The sequence below is a fragment of the Trifolium pratense genome, linkage group LG3, assembly GCF_020283565.1.
Source record: "Trifolium pratense cultivar HEN17-A07 linkage group LG3, ARS_RC_1.1, whole genome shotgun sequence".
Lineage (NCBI taxonomy): Eukaryota > Viridiplantae > Streptophyta > Magnoliopsida > Fabales > Fabaceae > Trifolium > Trifolium pratense.
This window is the reverse complement of record NC_060061.1, coordinates 35828206-35852105: the sequence shown is the minus strand read 5'-3', so window position 1 is coordinate 35852105 and position 23900 is coordinate 35828206. Positions and strand designations below refer to the sequence as shown.

Sequence of the window (23900 nt, the reverse complement as noted above, 5' to 3'; positions counted from 1 at the left end):
TGTCCCTTAAAGGCTTAAACTATTAGGAGTAACTAATAAATTACATGGTCGATAACATAGAGAATATTTCCCAACATAAACTTAGTAGGTACAATACAATCTAATTGGACAAACCCCCCAAAACTTTTTTATTTTCATTTTATCTCTACATATTTCCAGTCCCCCATCTCTCTTTGTCGCAATGTGGTCGCAATGTGCAACGACCACATTGCATCAACGCAGTGAAGCCGTCGCGATTCAATCCAACCTTACCTATTTGGGGGCCAACATACAACTTAATAACATACACCAACTTTCATCGTTACACAAGCACGTACACTATTATATACTCTATCAAGTACACATGGTCCACTCTTCATATCATATTCATATAGTAGTAGTGGCCTAGTGGGGATAAAAGTGGAACACCATCTTGTTCCCACCTCACTTTTTCTCTTCAATAATTAATTGTCACCATAATAATTACTAGAAATTTTCCTTGTGAAAATCATATTTGGTGGTTGTGTTGTGAGAAAAATCAGAAGATAATTGATGAAGTTCTTTAGTAAGTGCTGGTGGCCCACAGTAAAACACCCCTGCATTACATAATAAACCACACTCAGTCATGCACAATAAATTAACACGCCAACTATTTCTGTCTTCATGAAAATATTGAAATTGCTAAGCATTCAAGTTTTAAAAGAATAAAAGTATTCAATGGATTTTTTTTTCTTATGTGCACTTGATTTATCTTTGCAGATGTATACGGAGGATACTCTTCATGTCAATTCTATTGAAGAATGGGAACTCACCAACGCGTGTTTGTGGATGATTAAGTGCAATGCGCTTGTAGACACTACGCCAGTTAGGTTTAGCAAAGTGAGACTTAACCCGTGTTCCAGAGACGATATCCACACCATTTTTAGCATGGTTAAGTGATTGAAGCATAGCAATAAGAGCAGAGCGAGCATCACCTTCTTCATAGACACTAGTACAATAATTATGAAGCTCAATTACTCCTCTATGATCCTCTTCAGCCACCTCATTCATTACTCCTTTGAACCAATCAAAGGAACCTTGTTCTCTAGTCACCCAATAAAAATAAGCTCTCTTAGTTTTAAAGTTACTCAGACCGGTTCTCTTGTGGTGTGATGGTCTTGGTGATTTACCACTTGTTCCCTCCTCTATAGTGCTCCCTTCATCGTCTTCCATGGCCTTGAAATTATTAACTATGTCCTTTAGTATACTTATCATTGGGGTAGCCCCAATTCCCAGGCCCACAAGTAAAACAACCTCATATTGCTTGTAGTCTTGTGCAGGGGCACCATATGGACCATCAATCAAAACTTTAGGAAGAGTACTACATAGCACAATAATCATGCATCACTTGTTAGTCACTAAGCAATAAACCATGATACTCATTTGGTCTCACATATAAGCAATTTTTTTTTTCAGGTTTATTGAATAACTGATGTATCTAGTTCATATTATGAACCAAATACATAAGTTATTTAATGAAAGTAAAAAATGAATCTTTGCTTATATATGAGAATAGAGAGAGTATATTATAAATTTTTATATCATTAGTTTGTCACTAAACAATTTCATAAAAAGGAGGGTTAATTAGCAACACTATCTGTAACGCTTTTTTTTAACACTCTCTTATTCGATAAAACTCGTGCGAGTCTCATCATTCATAAAAATTCAATACAAGCGTCCATTTTTGTCTCATCATTCCAAAACTAATTAAAATATTTTGGGTTGATTACCTACTACTAAGCTAACCAGCAAGAACAAGAATTTTCAATACAAGCGTCCATTTTTGTCTTGTCTTTTGGTTTTGACAATGATAATCATCGAAATGCAAACTTCAAATAGAACAACCAATTCCTTTCAGCCACTAAGAGTCTAGGATGATAAAAGTCGTTAGCTATGTCGCATAGGTGCGGGTACGGTACCGGTATCCGGTACTGGTATCGGTACGTGGTACGGCATTTTTAAAAAAATTAAGGTACGGGTACGCTCGTATAATTTTTTTTAATATAGTTATATAGTTAAAATAATAAACTTATATTCTTAAAACAAATAATTAAACATAAAAAATATAAATCTTTAAAAATAGTTATATTGTGGTTTACACGTTTAGGAAATTAGGAGTAGTAGTAAGACTATGCGGCTTTACTTTTAAAAATAAATAAAAAGGGAAGGAGACTGAATCGATTCTAATTTTAAACTAAAGTATCTTTATTAAAAAAAATAAACAAATAAAAAAAGAATGAGATTGAAAAGTGTTGAAAAAAAAATGAGAATAGTTTTTGATGAAATATGTACCACGTGTGTACCTCGAGAGTACCACGCGCGTACCCCGGAAGTACCACACGTGTACCCGGATGAAAAAACAAAAAAAAAAACTTGGTACTTTGAGGGTACGTACCATGGGAGTACCATACGCGTACCGGTACCCGGTACGTACCCGGTACCGATACTCTGTCTAAAACGGAGTACCCGTGCGACATAGGTCGTTAGCAAATAGGACACGGTGCTATTGCTGCATGCATTGGTAATGTCGATAATTATCATTATTTATTCACAACCAAACAATACAAGACAAATATTCTACGTTTTTTTGTGAATAAATTTCAAAGCCTAAGAAGAAAGCTAATTTGCTATACACATAGTGCTGTACCACGAAATACATATTAAAATTGCAAAAAAAGATTACTAGTTTTTTTTTTTTTAAATTTAAAAAACACCACTAGTTAATTTTTAATGAAAAAATAAATAGTTTAATATTTTTTTTGAAAAAACTAAAACATTTTTTGAAAAAATTTAGTTAAAACAAAACCACTTATGTAAATTATATGAAATGCATTATCAACCAGCACAACTCATCCAATTACATGCAAGTGCCGGCTCCTACTAATTGACAATTACTCAGTCATTTGTTGATATTTATCCATCATATGGATTTTACCTTTTTGGACAATTTTTATTTATTTTAAAAAACATATATTGAGGAGAAAAGATAGTATAGTATATGTGTTACCTTGGACTGCCATCCCCTTGCATGCATTCAGCTCTTAGAAGTCCACTCTTCCCATGAGTTGGTGGAAGGCAACTCTGAATGAACCAAAGCAATAATCTAGTTAGTCACAAAGAAAAATCACAAATTGCAAATTATTGTTTCAAATATACCCTTAATTCTTAGAATTGGGAGTTGAGGCTAACTAAACCCTACAAAACCGGCTCGTAAGGTGATGATTGCCTCTTACTTATAAATCCATGTTCAGGCCAACTCACATCCGATGCGTGAATTCTTAACATTAATGAATACCAGTTAAACATATCTATTATCTATATACAAAAGTTAACCTGAAATCACCTCTGAGAATTTGACTCTGAGACTCCGAGTCCAGTCACCTAATGTTCTTATGTGAACACTAAGGTAATCATCTCCTGGGGCAGAGGTTATGGAAAAAGGGTGCCTGTGAAACCATAAACAAAATTTAACAATGCAGGAATTTGATGTTTGGTAAAATCTAAAAAGGAACAGAAAAATAGAAGGTATTAGATGCTACATTTCATAATCATAGTACCATTCAAATGGAGAGACAGCAGCACAATTTATAAACATGTATTGTCCACTCTTGTATCTAAACCCCTGAGGCTTTGACATATGAAGAGCCAACACATTTCCAGGATAAACAGCCACCTTCAAATAGTACATAGAAGTTTTGGTTAGACGTAAGTTTTTGAGATTCCCCCCCCCCCCCTTCTTTTAAGTATATAACTTTTGAATATTAGCCAAAAGATAATAATTAATGGAACAACAGTTTATTCAGAGTTTCAGGTACATGTTCAATGCTATCTGAATAGTACACTATAACTTCATTTATGAATGAATTTGGATGACAAAATTTAAAATCCTTCATATGTTTCTTCATGACTAATTCAATGTTCAACACTTACCTTTAATATTCTCACAGGCTTGATGCTTGATCTTAGTGCTCTAGTCAATCTTTCCAATGCATAAATGATGATGGGAATAGCCAAATACATCCAAGTCTACAAAACAAACAATAAAGTTCCTTACGATATAAAAATTAGCTGATAGACTTGATAAAAAGGAAAAAAAGGTTAACTAAATTAAGCTGCTAACCGTTTTCTTGTACCATTCCTTAGTCAAGTAAAGTTTGATTCCATGTACAATCATAAGGGTATAGACAATCACAAAGAGATGATGAGAGTACCAAAAGGCATTGAACCCAGTTAGACTATTGAGGGGTTTGGGTAGCTTAACCCTTCCTCTCCTAAACCAAGGGCTAGCCAGTGTGAAGGCTATTGTCATTAAAACAACCATTATAATACCTGTTACTCCTTCCCATGATTTCACAAAATGCCAATAATTTGTGGGTTGCTTTCCAAAAAATGGTTCCATCAGCTTGTACTTTTCACTACTTGCATGAAGAAGGCGAGGAAAGTCACACGTAAGATGATAAATAGCATGTATAGCAACTCCAATTGCTACTGCCACGGCTATTACCTGCAAAGGACACTCACCATTTACTCACTATAAATTTTTATAGAACTTTCTCTTTTATCACTCTTGAATAAACAACCAGTTGTAAAATTTACCTTGTGGAAGTTGAGGTTGTCATCAAAAGGAACAGCAATGCCTAGTTTGGTCTTGTTCCTAAGCCATGTGATGGTGTTTCGACAAACAGGTAACAAGATAATAGCCATGTTTAATTTGAGTGTCTCAGCTGCACCTTTAGCCATGCACACACAATGTCCCATTACCTCGTAAGCCGCTTTTCTTCTGTACTGCATGAACTTGTAGGCAAATAGACCTGACATAACACCAATCCACAGTACCAATATCCAAGTTCTTTGCCAATTGTCTTGCAGAAAGTAAATGATATCTCTATACTTCTTCCTAACAGGATTGGTTTCATATGTAGCCTTAAGCTTTATACTTAGCATTTGGCTCAGGTACTTACTATCTCCTCTTGTAGAATGTGTTGGTCCATGCAACAAGAGTATCTCTAAGTCGTTTACCTGTCTTCCAAACAATAATCAGAAAATGGCCAAAGAAATATGGCTAAAATGAGAAGCTACATTAGTAATTGGACTCCCCCCTCCATCATTATGTAGCATAAATCAACTTTATTTGCAAGTTACAGTCATTAAAGTGAAATATTGAAGCTAACAGTAAGCATAGATATAAAACTAAAGGCCCTTGAGCAGCACTTCAAGCCTATGTTTAGTTATATCATTCAATTGAATTTATTAAAATACAAGTGGAGTTGACAGTCAGCAATTTATTAGCAACACAACTTTAATATTGAAGATCATCAAGAGTTTACTACAAATATAGAGGTTGAATCAACAGACAAATGAGGAATAAAATTATAATGTGAGACACAACATTGCTACATTTGCTAAGAGTCTGCCTAAAATCTACACAGAGTGGCGAAATAACAACTAAAGTACCACTAACAAGTAACAACTAAGCGAAAAATATGAATGAGAAGATCAAGTCAGTAGCATATAAGATGATCTTATATGTAATAATTACCATGATAAATCCAGTGTCATCAGGGTCTAGTTCTTCCATGATCAAAGCAGCATATTCCTCTGCCTGCTTCTGTATGTTAGACAGTTTGTTTGTAGTGGCACTAAGGCAAATAATCTGTAGACATAATTGAACATCAAGAATAATCCAATTAGTTTAACTATTGATGAAACTCAAAAGTAAAATTGCATACTGGAATATTAGTTTAACTATTGATGAAACTAAAAAGTAAAATTTTAGGTAGCAGAAAGTTCATATTTAAGTTTCCTCGGTGGATAATTCATGATTCCATACCTCTTTAATTTCTTCCTCAGTGATTCTGCCATCAGCATCTTTATCAACCCTACATTCCAAATCAATCCACTTCAGTGCATTTAATGCATAATCGTTTTTTCTTTATATATTCCTAAGAAAAAAGCAAAAAATTACTGTACATGTCAAAGAATGTTCTGAGCCTAGAATCAAAACTATGGTCAGAAATCTGGTCCCAGAAATCCTTCAACTGTGCCTTATTAATTGAATCTCCATGAATATTCCTCCTCCTAGACATTGCATCAAATAGCTCACCTGCAAAAGCCTCAGACTCCTTGTTCATCCCTACATCAAAATCCAACACTCACACATCAACATAGACACAACACTGACACATCAACACCTGTAATAATTTTTTTTTAAAAATGACATAATGACATATGTCAGAAATCATCAGACACGTCTTTGATCAGAAGTGTTGGTGCTACAATAACAAAACATTCAAATACCTATGCATTTAGCAAAAAGAGAACGATGAAGCAATCCATCATCACCAGCAAGAATCTCAAACTGTTTCTCAACCTCTAACCAACCACCACCACCACCACCACCATCAGTCTTCTTATTAATAAACTTCAATCCTATAAGAGCATGAGAAGCTGCAGACTTAGTCCTATCATAAACTTTCTCAGGTCCAACTTGTTTCGAATTCGAAAAAGATGTTAACTTCTTCAATTCCTGAGAAACTTGCTTCATACGAATCGAAGCAGTTCGTACAAAAGAAGCACCAAAAGACCTTTTCTTCTCCATTCCTTTACCAAGCAAAGCAAGTTTATCATCTTCATGATCAGCATGATCATTACTGTTTCCATTTCCAGGTACAACAGTTTTAACACTGTGTAAAGCAACAGAGTCACCTTGAATATCCATGGTAACTTCAACATAATCTTGTTCTTCTTCATCTTTGTTATTATGGCTAAGATCTATGGCTGAAGATGAATTTGAAAAGTTTAACTTTTTGGCACTTCTTCTTCCTACCCTTTGGTTTAAAGGTCCACTGAAGGAACCATTGTTGTTGTGAGGTAGTCTTTGAATGAGTTGTATATCATCTGATGATGAAGAAACTGCTTCAACTTCGTCACCTCCCATTATCTGTCTCCGTTATACACAATGTGCTTTTTCAGACTTCTCTCTCTCTCTTCCAACATCAAAGCAATCGCATTATATTATATGGTTTTTTTATGTTGCATTTTTGTTGTACAATTTTTTATGTTGGATTTTTGTCTTTAATTAAAGGTGATTTATTAAAAAAAATATATAAGAAAAGAAAGAAAGTCATATTTGTAGGACTAATTTTTTCGTTGATTAACTTTTTGAGTTGTGAGTTGGTTTTATTTAATTTTTTTATTTTATCAATTTGATCATTTAATTAAATAAAGTGGATTGAGTTCATCCTTTCCATTAGCATGATGTTAACTAATTTCTACTTGCATATATTTTTTAATTATAAAGAAAAATATGTTAAAGAATTCTGTTTTTTTTTTTGGCAAGTTGGACAAGAGAAAATCTTGCAAAATTAGAAAATACAAAATATTGAGAGATATAAATCTACCTCGGACGGTCTGACTACAACAAAAGTGATTTAAAAAGACAAAGACACATACAATTCAGACACTACCTAACAAACTCGTGTACGAACACAAAATCAAATAGTAAAAAAAGAATGTTGTGCGAGCTTTCACGATTATGAGAAATGGTGAATAAATAGATCGTCAATAAAGACGTCCTACGTACCAACAATATCCCCTGCAAAAGATCACAGCTAGCATAAACGGCTCTTTCAAGCCAAACAACACCCAAATTGCATAAACCATAACTGAGAAACTCGAACTAGAAAGAACGGCACCCAATATGGCAGCGACAAGGTCGTGAAACATGATCAAGTACAAAACCTTTCGAGTTTCACAAAGATGCAAATAGAAACCCAAAAACATGATGGCGAGCTAAAAGACAATTTTTTAAGGGTGACAACTTCTCTACCCATCACATGAAAATGGACAAACTTAGCTCATCCTAGTTGGCATTAATCAAGACCATTCATTTTATCTTTCATCTTTACATGAAAATACGGTGACAACTTCTTTACCCATTACATGAAAATAAATGATCTTGATTAATGTCAACTAAGATGGACTAAGTTTTCCCATTTTCATGTAATGGGTAGATAAGAATTTAATATTTTTTAATCTTAAATATAAAGTAGTAATTTTTTATCCACCAAACATTTTATGATTTTTAACTACCGTTTTGGCAAGGAAAGGTGAGTTGTGGTACGTAGGTGTGCTCAAATCCAAACCAATCCAAATAAAAACTGAAAACCGATCCAAAAAAATCAAAAACCGCAAAAAACCGAAGTTTTTTGGATGTGTTTGGATGTTCTTTTATGAAAATCGCTGGATCGGATCAGATTTCGGATTGATTTCTTAAAACCGATCCAAACCGAACCAAACCACATACATATATTTTAATATTTATTTATCTTTTTATTAGTATAAATATATATTGCATTAACTTCTTTTTTCATTTTAAATTTTGTTAATACTAGCTAGTTTAATTTTATCTATTTTAAATTTTGATAATAATATATGTTAGTTTATTTAATATTTTTTTTTTACTTTTTATATGTTTCGAATATAATTGGTAATTATCATTCCAAAATATTAATTTTCAATATATTATATGTTATATTTTACATCAAACTTAATATTTATTTTGTCAAAAATATCAAACTATTATTTTGTAGCGTTTTTTATAATATTTATATTTATTAAAAAAAATTACAATTTATAATTTGAATATCCAAAAACCGATCCTAATTAAACCGCATAATATTGGATCGAATTGGATCGGATTTTTTTTATTTGTCATCCAAAACTGAACCAAACCGCAAATAAATTTATTTTTGGATCGGATGAGTTTTTACCTCAAAACCGATCCAAACCGAACCGGAGCACCCCTGGTGGTAGGATATGAAACTCCAGAAACTTAAACGTGTTGGGGTGGCAATGGCAAGCACACAGCACATATCATGCTTGCCATTCATGCGTTATTACACCATGTCTCAGTCACGCCGGATCCAACGTAAGAGACTTTAATGCTGATGAATTCAATTTCATTACTTCACTTGCATATAAAAAAAAGAGAATGTTAACATGTGCATATATGACACATGTTAAGGTAGTAAAAATAGAAATTATGTCTTAGAATTTGTGCATTTTAACTTTTGAAGCATTAAATGTCTTGTATCATTAAATGTTAAATTTCTATATTAAGATACCTTATCATGTGCCCTATATGCACATGTTAACAAGACCCATAAAAAAAAAGGAAAATGCTAAACAGTGCCCCGGGCACTAGTTAAGGATATAAATATAGAAGTTTTATCTCGTAAATTGTGCATTCAATGTTTTAATGATGTGAAAAGTTATTCTCTCTCATCATTAACTTTATCATTTGTTTCCTTTTTTAGTATGCTTAACTAGTGTCTCAGGGGCACTGTTTAGCATGACCCAAAAAAAAAAAGGACAAATATGTATTTCCATACATGAATTTCTTACTTTTCCACTCACAAAGAGGTGGTTATTTGTGTTTTTCCATTTTGATAAAATAAAAGAAAATTATTTTTTAATAAAAAAAACTACCTCTTTGTGAGAGGAAAAGTAAGAAATGCATATATGAAAATGCATGTAAGTTTTGTCAAAAAAAAAATCATTACTTCACTTCCTTAAAAAGGTAATAAATTAATATTTATTAATTAAAAATTAAAAACGATACTCTATTGCCCATAAATCACAACTCAACAGACAAAAAATATTGAAATTGTTAAGCTGAACTTCATGTTCATGGCGGAGATTTGAACTTAGACACTCTCACTTATCTGTGTGATTTATAATAACTACTCATTTCGTCTATTAAAAAAAAAAAAAATACTCTATCTTATTTTAGGTGTTTCATTTAAGTAGAGTGTGTGTTTTTTTACTAAATATTTGGTAGAAAGGTTAAGATGAATTGATCCAAGTAGTAACATTATTCTTGGTCCATTTAAGTATGTGGTTAGAAATTCGATTTTTAACTCATGCGTAGGAAAAAATTCGATTGAGAGAGAAGAACCCACCTTGAGTGCTCCATATAGATTCTTGATGGATATTAGTCATTATTAACGAATAAACTTTCATTTTGATCATTGAACTATCAACTTCTTTTCAGTTTGGTTCGTAAACTTTAGAAATATACTAAATTGGAGTGTCCGATGTTCGAACCCCGATTCCTACACATATAGTGCAATGTCCCTAACAACTGAATTAAAATTTAAATCACTGTATATTGATTTAATAATTTCGACATTTTTTTAATCAATTAAGTTAGAATTTGTGAAATTGTTTTTCTTCCATTTACACTAGTATTATTGTGTTAGGAGTTAGGACTGAATATACGGCACCAGTTAAGGGAATTAACGACCGATATTATTTAGTTTCACGTGTTAAATGAAATGTTTTCTTTATTTTCCTTTGGATATTAACTTTTGTTGAGCACTTTGGTTGACCCTAAGAAGTTTTTTATTTTTTTGAAGGAGACCCTAAGGAGTATGTGTGGGAATTGGGAAAAACAACTAAACAAAAGAAAGACTTCAGTTGCTCCATAATTAACATTCGAACGTGACAATGGGTGGGGCTTACCAACCAAACCACCTAACCTAATCATGCATATTAGTGATAAGATATTAGAAAGTACTAATTATTACTTTTTTTCTTGGGATCAAAGTTATATAAATAGTGTGTGATCTTACCTAATCAGAATGGTGATCGCGTCCGGCGTTGCTCCGTTCAAGCCTCTGGTGAAGTGGAGGGGGTTGTGTACTTGATGCTCCGACACTCAAGTCAGTGAGAGTGAACCAAAGGTTTTTTCTGGGTGTTATAATACGTATCTTGTGAGGATTGTGAAGGTTGTATATATAACCCTCAATGCTAGGGCCAAGACCCTTGATGACATTAATGACCATAAAGTGGCTGCCGAAAAACGGCTAGAGAGCCATGATGAGCAATTAATGCTCATCATTCTGGTGGTCAGCCGTTACAATACGCAGGTCTATTGTGACCGTTGACTCGTCGCAGGTCTTCGCATGCTACTCCTTATTAGGCCTTTCTCGACAGCCAGTTAGCAGTTCCTCAGCTACTGGGCTTCTAGGCCCAGTCCAGAACAGTGTATATGGTTCTTTTTAATTGATAAGATATTGAGAAATATTTAAAAGTTTACAATTTTATGAAGATTAAAAAATCACGGCCAACCCACATCCATGTGTCGGATGTGCCGCTAAATTGACCTCAAATTTTGAGGTTATTTTAAGTTTGATCAAACTTTTTTTAAAGAAAGAAGAGTGTAATTTCTCTAACTTCTTTTATGATTTTATTTGGCCAAAGTCTACTAATATTTTCAAACATCAACATAATCTCTTTCTTTTTTTCAAGTAATCTAGAAATTAAAATTACACTCCTGAGTAAATGGAGTGTTTGAGATTTGAAATGTGATGTTCTTACCAGTTGAGCTAAACTCACGAGAACAAAATAAATATAATCTAAATGAACAAGTATATATTTTAGAATTACCAATAAATGAGATTCCATGTTATTTCCTTGAAATGTGTCCAAAAAAAATGTTATTTCCTTGAAATTATTCGACTAAATTGTTCAACCAAGAAACAATCAACAATAGCTTGGTCACCAACTTAAAATAAAAATAATTTAGACACACATAATAATATATACTATTATTTAATTCTTTTTTTTTTCCTACCCTTTTCCACTCACGTGTATGCCAAAATTATCACTTTTTATTTGAGCTTGTGACCAAACTTGCTCAGAAACATATCTCTCCATATAATAGTACAGTAATTGAAAGAGCATCTTGTGTCCAACGTCACTTCTTGTCTTCAATAATTCATATCCATTTTTTTCTAGAAATTCTCTTTGTGAAAATCAAATTTGGTGTTTGTTTTTGAGTTGTGAGAGTAATCTGAAGCTAACTTACGAAGTTCTTCAACAGGTGCAGCATTACCACAGTAAAATACTCCTGCATTACATAAACTTTTTTTTACTAATAAATTCTCATTTATTTAAATGTAGTGGATACATTTATTGATTATTATGGATTTTTTAAATAATTTTTTATATATAAACTCTTTTAAATATTTTTTCTTAAAAAAATGTTGGAGGAGTCTACACAATGCATATGCATGACAAAGTAAAGAAATATAATGTCAATTGGAGTCTATGTTTGGAATTGACAAAATCAAGTTGACACATTGCCATTCAAAAAAAAAAAATTATTATTAAAATTCAAAATATAGTTTTTGCAAAATTTAAGATGACAAGCCATAATTTTCTCAAACTTAATGCAAATCCAAACAAGGATGAAGTGTATGAACTCACCAACGCGTTTATTTGGATGATTAGCTTCAACGTGCTTGTAGACACTACGCCAATTGGGTCTGGCGAAGTGAGACTTAACGGGTGTTCCAGCAACGATATCAATGCCGTTTTTAGCATAGTTTAATGATTGAAGCGCAGCAATGAGAGTAGAACGAGAATCACCCTCTTCAAATATACTAGTCAAGTGATTGTGAATATCAATTACTCCATAATGATCTTCTTCAGATACCTCATTCATTACACCTTTAAACCAATCAAAGAAACCTTGTTCCCCAGTCACCCAATAAAAATAAGCCTTTCTAGTTTTAAAGTTACTCAAATGTGTTTTCTTGTTTTGTGATGATCTTGTTCCTTCCTCTATTGTGTTCCCTTCCTCATTTTCCTTGGCCTTGACATTATTCAAGATGTCCTTTACTATACTTATCATTGGGGTAGCCCCAATTCCTAGGCCAACAAGTAAAACTATCTCATATTGTTTGTAGTCTTGTGCAGGAGCTCCATAAGGACCATCTATCATAACTTTAGGGAGAGTACTGCATAGTACAATAATTTGTGAAATTTTCAAAAAACAAATCATCCAATAAACAATTTTTTTAGTGAAAAATCAACATTTTCAATCATTTTGGCATAGAACTACGACAAAGTGAATGTTGAGTTGGAATTTCGTTATGCTAACGGAATTCCAACGGCAAGCAATATATATTTGTCGGATCAACATATTAATTGATATCTACAATACATGTGTGTTACCTTGGGCTGTTATCCACCGGGGAGCAATCAACTCTTAGAAGTCCACTCTGCCCATCCGTTGGTTTACGGCAACTCTGATAGAACCAAATCAAATAACCCCTAGTAATTAGTCACAAAGGATAAACCACAAATTGCAAAGAAAATTGGATTGCATGTGAATTTGCAAATAAACAAATAAATAAAAATTCGTGTAATATTAATCTGCATTTGCACCCAAACACATAAACTTGTGTAGTATATACTATCTGTGTCTAAATAAAAGTTTTCGTTGAAACTTGTACTAAATATAAAGTCATATTTCAAATTGGTAATTTAGTATATACATTTATTATTTTTTGAAATATATCTCTAGTTAAATTAAGTGTTTTGAAAGATTAAAAGTGGGAGATGGATATATTTTTACACAAAAAAGAGTATTTTAGAAACCAGAAATATTATTAAAAATATTCTTATTATTTTCTTAATACTTGTAAATTCGCAAATGAACTTATAATAAGAGATTAATGTAAATACTAAATATAGAAGTAGTAGTTAGTTTTTATTTTTTTATTATGTTTTATTTATTTTTTAATGTAAAATGTCCAAATAATTAGAATTAGAATTATATTAGTATCAATAAAAGATAACGAATTCACACCTCTTTGAATTTGGATATGAGACTCTTGGTCCAGTCACCTTGGTCCTTGATGTGAACACTAAGGTAATCATCTTCTGGGGAAGAGGTTATGGAAAATGGATGCCTGGGAAACCATAAAAAAAAAATAGTTATTTAGATGCAACATTTTCATATAATAATAGCATACAAGAGCTACTAATTATGTTTCTTCAAATTCATAGTACCATTGAAATGGAGAGACATCAGCACAATTTACAAACATGTATTGTCCACTTTTGTACTTAAACCCCTTAGGTTTTGACATATGAAGTCCCAACACATCTCCAGGATAAACAACAGCCTTCAAATAGGACATACAAAATTTGGTCAGATATGCATTTTGAGATTATTTTTTTTCCCCTTTTCTTCTCTCTTTTATGTATCTAACTTTTGAATATTAGGCAAAAGATATTTATTCATGGAATAGAAAATAATTTATGAATTCTATTTACACAATCCTTTTTTTAGATAGACAAAATGACAATTGTCATTGAAAACTCACACACATAAGTGGAAGACTCGGGGTTTAAATCTCAATCACGACGTCCGACCTAATAATCTTTTATTTGTCTATTGAATGTCATATGAATTATAGGTAAATAATTCTTTATAAACAACTTTTGGTGTCGTAGATTTTAATGGGATAAAGGGCATATATATGTAGCTTACACTCCTCTTTCCAATGTAATTGTTCAGACCTCAAGTTGACAACACCGTATTTTTGAGATATTGTCTGTTTTGAGTCTTGTGTGAGCTTTTACAGTTTTGTCATTTTTTAAAGGGGTCTCACATTGGATTGAAGAATGTGTTGTTGTTTATAAACTACTTTTAGTCTCAATTCTCAAACAATTAATATGAGACTTTTTGGGGTATCAAAACAAATTTGAATAACAAAATTTTGAATCATTCATATATGTTTCTGTTTATGTAAGTGATACTTGATAGTGAGTAATTGTAATTCAATATTACACTCACCTTTAATATTTTCACAGACTTGATACGTGATCTGAGTAGTCTCGTCAATCTTTCCAATGCGTATATGATGATGGGAATAGCCAAATACATCCAAGTCTACAAAACACGTACACATGATAAAGTTCCTTACAATTTAATTAGTTTAACTGTCTCATAATAAATGTCACTTTTTTTAAAAGAAGTGTTGCAAAATGAAAGTTAATTTTAGTTTTTAATGTAACATTATAGTGTTTTAAGGAAAAGGGTTAATGAAGAAAGGTGCTAACCGTTTTCTTGTACCATTCCTTAGTAAAGTAAAGTTTGATTCCATGCACAATCAAAAGGGCATAGACAAACACAAAGAGATGATGAGAGTACCAAAAGGCATTGAAACCAATTAGATTATTAAGGGGTTGGAGGATTTTGAGTGTATTGAAAGCAAATATTTTTCTTCTACTATCAAGGGTTTCAAGGCATTTGAGTTTTTCAGGTTTGGGCACCTTCACCCTACTTCTCCTGAACCAAGGACTAGCCAATGTGAAAGCTATTGTCATTAAAACAACCATTATAATCCCTGTTACTCCTTCCCATGATTTCACAAAATGCCAATAATTTGTTGGTTGTTTTCCAAAATATGGTTCCATAAGTTTGTACTTTTCACTATTTGCATGAAGAAGGCTAGGAAAGTCACAAGCTAGATGATAAATAGCATGAATACCAACTCCAATTGCTATTGCCACAGCTATTACCTACAGAAGACAAATTAGAAATAAGTTATTGTAGTTACATATTTTTTTACACTCATTAGAACTTAGTTGCTAACATTGATTATACATGTCTCATTGTAACGATCTTGAAAGAATCCACTTGGGTTGGTTTGGTGGTATTGACTTGGAACCTATGAGTGTGTTCCGCCTTAAGATCTCGGGTTCGATTCTCTCTTGTGCCAATTTGGGTGGGCTAATTTAGCTTCTTCAAAAAAAATTATAACGATCTAGATTGTGTGTAGTCAAAATTACGTGATCATGCAGTTAAATCAGATCTGACCGTTCGATTAAGATCAAATGGTTCTGATTCAAAACAAACTTTTCTTGACTTGATCCATCTGATTTTAATCAGAATGCCACATATAATCTGACTGCATGACTGCAACCGCATACAATCCATATCCCTCATTGTACCCTTCTATGCAAGGACGAATCCTGACATAGAAGTTCTATGTGATCAGCATTTTCATTATCAATACCTTGTGGAAGTTGAGGTTGTCATTAAAAGGAACAACAATGCCTAGCTTGGTCTTACTCCTAAGCCATGTAACAGTATTTCGACAAACAGGTAACAAGATAATAGCCATGTTCAATTTGAGTGTCTCAGCTGCACCTTTAGCCATGCACACACAATGTCCCATTACCTCATAAGCAGCTTTTCTTCTATACTGTATGAATTTGTATGTAAATAGAGCACACATAACACTAATCCACAATATTAATATCCAATTTCTCTTCCAATTGTCATGCAGAAAGTTAATTGTCTCTATACACCTCTTCCCAATAGGACTGTCTTCATATTTAGACCTTGGCTTTATGCTATCTAGCATTTGGCTCAGGTCCTTACTCTCTATTTCTGTAGAATCATCTGATCCATGCAACAAGAGCATCTCCAGGTGTTCTACCTATCCTCCAAACAATAATTATATAATATCATCAAATGGACAAAGAAATATGAAATTAGATTAAGTGCACTCATGACTCATGACTGCATGCATTTAACGACTCCAAACGGTCGGATCAAGATCAGACGGTTTAGATTTTAAGAAAGTTTTTCCATTTTTGTTTAATATAAAATCCTGATATAACATTTGAACCGTCAGGTCAAAGATTGTATGGCCTAAAACCGAGTGATATGATATCATCATATTATATTAGAATTTTGATTGAGTTTAATTCATCCTGATAAAACTTATTTGTAGAGTGAGAACTTTCTGCGCTTATAAACTTATGTTTGAAACTTACCCCTTCCGATGTGAAACTCTTATACCAGGTGTATAAGTAAATAGATCCACAATCTAATGTAAAATAGTTACCATGATATATCCTAAGCCATCAGGGTCTAGTTCTTCCATGATCAAAGCAGCATATTCCTTTGCCTGATTCTTTATGTTTGAGAGGTTGTTTGTAGCGGCGCTAAGGCTAATAATCTGAAAACATAATTCAACACATGATCCAGAATAATTCAATTTTCCCTTCATATGAAACATTTTTCAAAATTTCATATAAATTGAGAATTTACTTACAAATGTATTCCCATTTGATTTACGATTGAAAAACATAAATTTATTTTGTTTCTCTTAGGCTATTAATAATTATACAGGTAATTATTAAAAAAAAAAAATAAAACTCTTAATTCAATTATATAAAATGATTTCTAAGATGGAAATTGTCTCTATTTATAATCATATTTTCATGTCATCTTTCATATAATGTAAGACTCTTAACACACTCTATTACATCAAACACTAATGGTTTGATGCGTGGATAAAAATGGTGGTTATCCAATAACAGAAACTTGAAAGTAAACGACCCAACGGATGTTAGAGTAAACTCTGATACCATCTTAGAATTTTTGAGTTAAGTCAAACTCAACTCTACAAAACATACTTGTAATGTGATGATTGACCCTACTTATAAATATATTTTCAGGTCATTTGTATCTAATATGAGATTCTTATCGGTAATATCTTTAAGAAATTTATTACTATTTTTTCAATACTTTTTTTTTACTAAACTATTTTTTCAATACTTGTGAAATATGTAAGTGGATATTATTATAATAACTTATGATATGTGATTGTTCAAAGTTCAATATCTTGAACCTACAAAATTTTGAGTAATTTGTGATTTGATACCTCTGTAATTTCATTCTCCGTGATTCTGCCATCTCCATTTTTATCAATCCTGCATTCCAAATTAATACACTTCAGCTGCATACTCTTTTTTGTTTTCCTTTATATTCATAAGAAAGGAAAAAAAAAAAAAACAAGATTTACATGTCAAAGAATGTTTTGAGCCTAGAATCAAATTTAGGCTCAGAAATCTGTTCCCAAAACTCCTTCATCACTGCCTTATCAATTGAATCCGGAACCATATGCTTCCTCCTACACATACCATCAAAAAGCTCACCTCCAAAGTTCTCAGACCCCTTTTTCATCCCTGAATCAAAATTCAACACATCCTCAAAAAATTTACACTCAACACTTTGTAAATGCTATTTCTATAATAAAAATATAAAATAAATTTAAACTGTTTTTTACATAATATTGTACTCTATATAATATGTTTTCTTAAGCTAATCCTAAGAAAACTAGTAATTCGAAGTTAGACCGAGATGTAAGTAAAATTTGATCAAGAAATTGTTTCATTGAGAAATCGAACTCGGGTTTTCCCGAACAATTTGTCATTTAGTGAAGCTCATTAACCACTTAGCTCAATATTTTTTGTTTTGTTTTCACCACTAGTATCCGGCCTACTAGACCGCCTAATCTGGTTCGGGGGCTAATTCTAGCATCAAGTGGTTTCAGTCCCCTCCCGATCGTACGTAGTTGCGGGGATCGAACAATGATCATCTCTACCAAATCTAGCGTCAATTACCGCTGGACCAACCAATTACCGCTGGACCAACTAACGATTAGTTGAACTCAATATTTCAAATTTCACATATTCTGATTATATATAGTTCAAATAAATAACTTAATTTAAAACATACCCTTGAATCACCTTGATACAAGTTGAACAAACATAAGAAAATAGATTTGTATTCAACAATCAATACCTATGCATTTGGAAAATTGAGAACGATGAAGTAAACCATTAGTTTCTTCAGTAATATCATCAAACCGCTTCTCAACCTCTGACCATCCATTATCACCATCAGTTTTAGCAACAGTGATAAACTTGAATTTCTTGAGAGCATGAAAAGCTGCAGAATCAGTCCTATCATACTTCTTCACTTTAGAAAAAGCAGCTAAACGCTTCAAATGAAAAGAAGCAGTTTTCACAACCGAAACACCAAAAGATCTTTTCTTCTCTAGTTTGCCAATTTCTCCATTATCAGTAACAGGTTTAACACTCTCTAAAGTAACAGAGTCACCTTGAAGAACGAAAGTTGCTTCAGCAAAACCTTCATCATCATCATCATCTTCATCATCTTGTTCCAGTTCCGGAGATATAACTGAGTTTGACTTTGTTTTTCTTCTGTTAAGTGAACCATTGTTGTGGTGAGGTACCCTTTCAATGAGTTCTGAAGAAACTACTTCAATTTCGTTAGTTCCCATTATCTGTCTCTTGTATGCACAATGTTTTGTTTCTTGAATTCACGTTTCTCGTTTTAAAGCAATGCATAATAGTTTATGGTCTTTTTTTTAATGTTGCGTGTGTTGTGGGTCAACTGTGTTGTTCTGTTTTTTTTTAAGGTAATGGTAGAAAACAGGGGATATAAAATTTCAGAAAATCAAAAAACGTGTTTGGTGGCATCTAAATGCTTCACATTATTATGATTTAGGATATTATTATATACTTTCATGCATTTCATGCGTCAAGTGTGACAGTTTTATGTTGATGTCATTTATTAGAACATTTGCAATATTGAAAAGATAAAGTTTCCATAGACAACCCATACACACTCGTTTACACCTTTGAGAGAGAAAGAATTAGAGAGAGATAAATGTGAATTTTGCGTGTTTAAGTATGAACACTCATATTCAAATAACTTGCTCATGTCATTTGTATCAAAATTTGTTTTAAAAATGACTTCAATCGATCAACCATGTAAAAAGTTTTATACTATTAATAAATTGCGTCGATATTATCTCTCATAGCATATTTGTACTAAATATAGATAAATATAGGTAAAGTCGTAAGGGCCCGTTTGGTGCACAGGATAAAAGACATGATAGGATAACTGTATCATATCCTGTTTCAGTCCGGTGATTGGCGACACAAGTAAGATATGATAAGTTAATCCTCTATCTTGTCTCTCTAGTTAAAATTTTATCTTGAATTTGAGCTGGGTTACCAGCAAGATAGGATAATTTTTTTTTTTTTTACTGATTTATTCTATAAAATAAAATTTAAAATAAAAAAATGAAAATTAATAAATTATAAATAATAAAATTATTTGATAGTAAATTAATAATAAAATAATTAATTTTTAAATATACATGTGATTTTCTCACAAGGGTAATTTTGTAATTTTGATAATCTAAAAAAATCAAAATTATACTAAAATTACAATATTTTAAAGTAAACTAATTATTAAAAAATCGTAAAATATGGATATTAATTTAAATTCTATAAGAAATTAAATATAATTATTTTGCAATGGTATTTTTATTATTTACGTATGAGATATATCATATATTTATTTAGCTTATCTAACATGTATATATCATTGGGTTATTTATTTGATCATGATTCATATAAAAAATTAAAATTTATTATTTTCTCATGTTTTTTATTTAAAACTATATAAATTTATTTGATTACTTATTTATATTTTTTATTTAAAAAATTCAAAGTATTACAAAATAATTTTAAAAAAATAACAATTGATTTACAAGGGTAATTTTGTCATTTAAATATTTTATATATCTTATCATATTATTATGAGCAAGTATATATTAAAAACATGATATAATAGTTATCATGTTTGTTATCCTGTGTGCACCAAACACAAGATAGGATAACTGAGGATAACTATTATCCTGCTGATATTCTATCCTATCTTTATCCTGTTTTATATCATATCCTATCACTATTCTATCTTGCGCACCAAATGAGTCCTAAAGGTAATATTTTTGAATGTAGAGAATTCAAATCTAACAAGAAAAATTGAGGTAATAGAGTTTTGGTGTAGTGAAATGATCTATTATACTTAATTGATCACAACCTCAAATATATATCATTTGGACACAACATTAAATTATATAACATTTAATTATTTTTAAAATTGTATATCATTTCTTTATTTTTATTCTTTCCTTTTTCCGTGAGTGTTTAAATATTGTGTTATTGGATGAAATTATGGATGCGTATTTTGAGATGAGCACGAACGTACGCTGACTTTTTGACTTTACTAAGAATTGGGTGCAACAAAAGCTCTTACAACTAAATGAGCTATGTTATATAAACATCATTTTATCGACAAAAATATGACATCTGTATTTTCCTTGTTTGTATGCCCGATTTTCGATGCATGCAAAAAGTATTAAAAAATTAAAAAGTGGCACGTATATTTAGGTTTGTCTATTTTTGTCTAAGAATTGATGTTGAAATAACATTTTTCCAACTAAATTTATAGTATTACTCTCTGCTCCGACACTAGCTTAGAACAAAGGCACACGAAAATTAATCATTAATTGTAATTCGATTCTAACCATCTTCAGTGAAGGCACGAAACTAATGGTGCAACAAAAAGTGGCAAATGAAGATCTTTCATGTCTACAAAAAACTAATGATGTAATGTATAGAGTTACAAATATGACTCTCGTAGTCAGAAGTTCAGTCTAAAATATACTACCCACCGTCATCCAAGTTGTTCTTTATTGTTTTTTTTTTTTGAGGTTAAGTTGTTCTTTATTGTTGTTACATGAAGTTTATGGGGAATCTTTAAAGGGGTGTGTTTAAAGGGTTAAAGTTTGTAAAACACACGGGTTTAGGAGCTGTTGAAATTAATGTTGACTCGTTGGCTGCATTGGAAGGTAAAAATGTTATGGGAGGATCATTGATTGCTAGAATATGTTGTCTCCTAGAGAGCGATTGAGTGGCGATTGTAAGCACGTTTTTCGAGTAATCAATGTGCGAATGCCTTAATTAGCTTGTATGTATTGTTCTTTAGCTGAAGAGTCTCAAATTTTTGAGGTGTATCCTCCTCAGATAAGTCATTTGTTGACCGCAAATTATTAATTTCAGTTTCTCGTCTAATCGTGTTGTACTTTAAACATATTATTATTTAACCATTAATCGATTTTTATGGAGAAAAAAGTAAACACGCAGACGCAGTGAGAGGGACACTGAATTTTAGGCATTGCAGGTTAATTACTGAACATAGGAACTTGACAAATGTTCGGATTTGAATCCTCTCATACTTTTTTTCTCATGTAGTTTTCCATTCAGAATCATCCCAATCATTTTTTTCTCTCTTCTAATTTCGTTTTTTTTTCTTCTTTATGAATCCATCACCATGAGAAAATAAAAATTAGTCTTTACTTAGTTATGTGTATACCAATATGTCATTCTCACTCCATTTCTCGCTTCCTATTCCTTCTTTCTTTCTTCCCCACAAAACTTTCAAAATCAAAGGAAAAAATAACACTCCCTAAAATCTTTGAGGAGTGCTATATCCAGCGAAACATTAATTCTTGAAATTTCGCGAAGTGTATTTATGTGAGTAGAAGAGAAAGAACTGTGGCTTTCATATAGTTCCAGATTTAGCGGAATTCAGCAGGTAGTGGTGTGAATAATTAATTACACCGTCGTGATTCTTTCGTGATAATTCCTTCGCTATATTTAGCATTTTTGAAAATCTTTTTATAAGGAACAAATCACATTTTACTTGTTAATTCATTAAATAACCGATATACTCCCTTCGTTCCAAAATATAACCAAAAGTTGGTCAACAAAAATGAATGTATTTATCCAAATCTTTAACCAATTTTGACTCATTTTTACTTATATTTTGAGACGGAGGAAGTATCTTGTACTATTTAATCAGATACATTGATTACTAGATAAACCTACCCAAAAAAAAACAAAAAACCACCACTTTTGTGAATAAGACAAAAGTTAGTACTAATATTAAAAGCTCCTTTTCTCATTCCCAACCTCTTACCATAGTTCATTCTAACACTCAACCATGCAAGTTTCTTCTTCTCCATCTATTAACCCATGGTTCACTACTCTCACTTCCAACCGCTTCCGACGCATCCCATCGTAATCCTGCTCCACCACAACCTCCTCCGCTACGGCGTACTCACGTTTTGTTCTCATTTCTTACATTTCCACCGATCCACAGAAAGATCCATAAAAATGATAGTATATTCAACAAAAGAAACCAGATCATTCAAGAGCGATTTCGTTTACGCACAATATATCATGCCTGGTCTTATATCTGAAGCTGACGAAACAAATCGTTCAACAATTTTCTTGATTTTGCTGTAATCACTCTTGAAGAAGCTCGTGATGTTGTTCGTCATCTCAATGATCCAACCGGTTATGTTGATGATGATAGTGTTAATGTTTATGAAGATAGATAGATCTACTGCTGATCCAACCGGTTATGTTGGTACAAAGTGTGTGTTTAAAGCTGCTGCTGCTGATTTTGTTGATCTGAACATATTTTCTCTACTATAATCAAAGTTGATGATGGAAGTTCTGCTCAAATTCTTTATAGGTATAATGTCACTGTATCAGATCTCTTTCTTTATTGCCTATTTGTTATATGTTCCTATTTTGTATTTGGTGTACTATTGTTTTTGGTTCATTTCTACGGGTCCGTTTGATTTTTAAAAACATAACCTCCCCAGACAAATTTTTAAGGTATCAAACGACTTTTGGTCTTGTACGATGTTTGGTGACATAAGGTTATTTTGATATTTTGATGTTTGTGACATAAGGTTAATGACCTCAAATTTGTTCAGTCTTATGAACAGTTTTAAAATCAAACACAAGATAATTGAAGTTGTTTTGTCGAGTCTCTTATTTTTTAAGAATAATTTAGGATGTTATGAAACTTGCTTTGCTACTCTGTCAAGAATCATGATGGTAGTTATAGAAACGTGTAACGATATTACACACTAGATCCTTCGTGTTTTTCGGCAAAGATCTTTGTTTATTTAGTCGTCAAACACAAGATAACCGAAGTTGTTTTGTCGAGTCTCTTATTTTTTAAGAATAATGTTGGATGTTATGAAACTTGTTTTGCTACTGTCACGAATCACGATGGCAGTTATACAAACGTGTAAGGATATTACACACGAGACCATCCGTGTTTTCCGGCAAAGATCTTTGATTATTTGGTCGTCAAACTATTTATGAAAATTTAAATTCACCGTGTGTTTGTTTTGGCGTTTAGCACATTAAACACACCCTGTAGATATATACACATGCGTTTTAGTTTATACTTTCTTGCTTTTAAGTGTTTCCAAAAGAAACTTGTTAGAAGGACATCACGGCTATTTTAAGAAAATTTGTTTATT

The 23900-nt window shown here is 32.1% G+C and overlaps 2 protein-coding genes across 2 annotated transcripts; both read right to left on the bottom strand.

Annotated features, from left to right (window-relative positions):
• On the bottom strand, positions 1–7094 carry LOC123917954 (respiratory burst oxidase homolog protein C-like). Its single transcript, XM_045969869.1, has 12 exons — positions 6316–7094; positions 5989–6151; positions 5849–5897; positions 5558–5671; positions 4615–5037; positions 4139–4522; positions 3949–4044; positions 3576–3691; positions 3362–3464; positions 3026–3099; positions 792–1339; positions 1–575 (listed from the first exon to the last, which is right to left on the bottom strand). The coding sequence occupies exons 1-12, from the start codon at positions 6953–6955 to the stop codon at positions 466–468; spliced, it is 2820 nt and encodes a 939-aa protein (XP_045825825.1). The 5' UTR covers positions 6956–7094; the 3' UTR covers positions 1–465.
• Positions 7095–11465: 4371 nt separating this feature from the next.
• LOC123917952 (respiratory burst oxidase homolog protein D-like) lies at positions 11466–19086 on the bottom strand. Its single transcript, XM_045969868.1, has 12 exons — positions 18479–19086; positions 17697–17859; positions 17556–17604; positions 16734–16847; positions 15897–16322; positions 14938–15399; positions 14672–14767; positions 13882–13997; positions 13679–13781; positions 13042–13115; positions 12292–12824; positions 11466–11932 (listed from the first exon to the last, which is right to left on the bottom strand). Exons 1-12 carry the CDS (start codon positions 18978–18980, stop codon positions 11817–11819), a joined length of 2754 nt encoding a protein of 917 aa, XP_045825824.1. The 5' UTR covers positions 18981–19086; the 3' UTR covers positions 11466–11816.
• Between the last annotated feature and the right edge of the window lie 4814 nt (positions 19087–23900).

What these genes read in the sequence shown, in the direction of transcription:
- LOC123917952 (XM_045969868.1), bottom strand. Translation starts at nt 18,980, where the DNA reads ATGGGAACTAACGAAATTGAAGTAGTTTCTTCAGAACTCATTGAAAGG. An exon ending in ACAACCTCAACTTCCACAAG is followed by an intron (nt 15,400 to 15,896) that starts GTATTGATAATG and finishes TGTCTTCTGTAG; the next exon opens with GTAATAGCTGTGGCAATAGC. An exon ending in TCATATCCAAATTCAAAGAG is followed by an intron (nt 13,116 to 13,678) that starts GTGTGAATTCGT and finishes TGGTTCTATCAG; the next exon opens with AGTTGCCGTAAACCAACGGA.
- LOC123917954 (XM_045969869.1), bottom strand. Translation starts at nt 6,955, where the DNA reads ATGGGAGGTGACGAAGTTGAAGCAGTTTCTTCATCATCAGATGATATA. An exon ending in ATGACACTGGATTTATCATG is followed by an intron (nt 5,038 to 5,557) that starts GTAATTATTACA and finishes TTTGGAAGACAG; the next exon opens with GTAAACGACTTAGAGATACT. An exon ending in ACAACCTCAACTTCCACAAG is followed by an intron (nt 4,523 to 4,614) that starts GTAAATTTTACA and finishes TGTCCTTTGCAG; the next exon opens with GTAATAGCCGTGGCAGTAGC.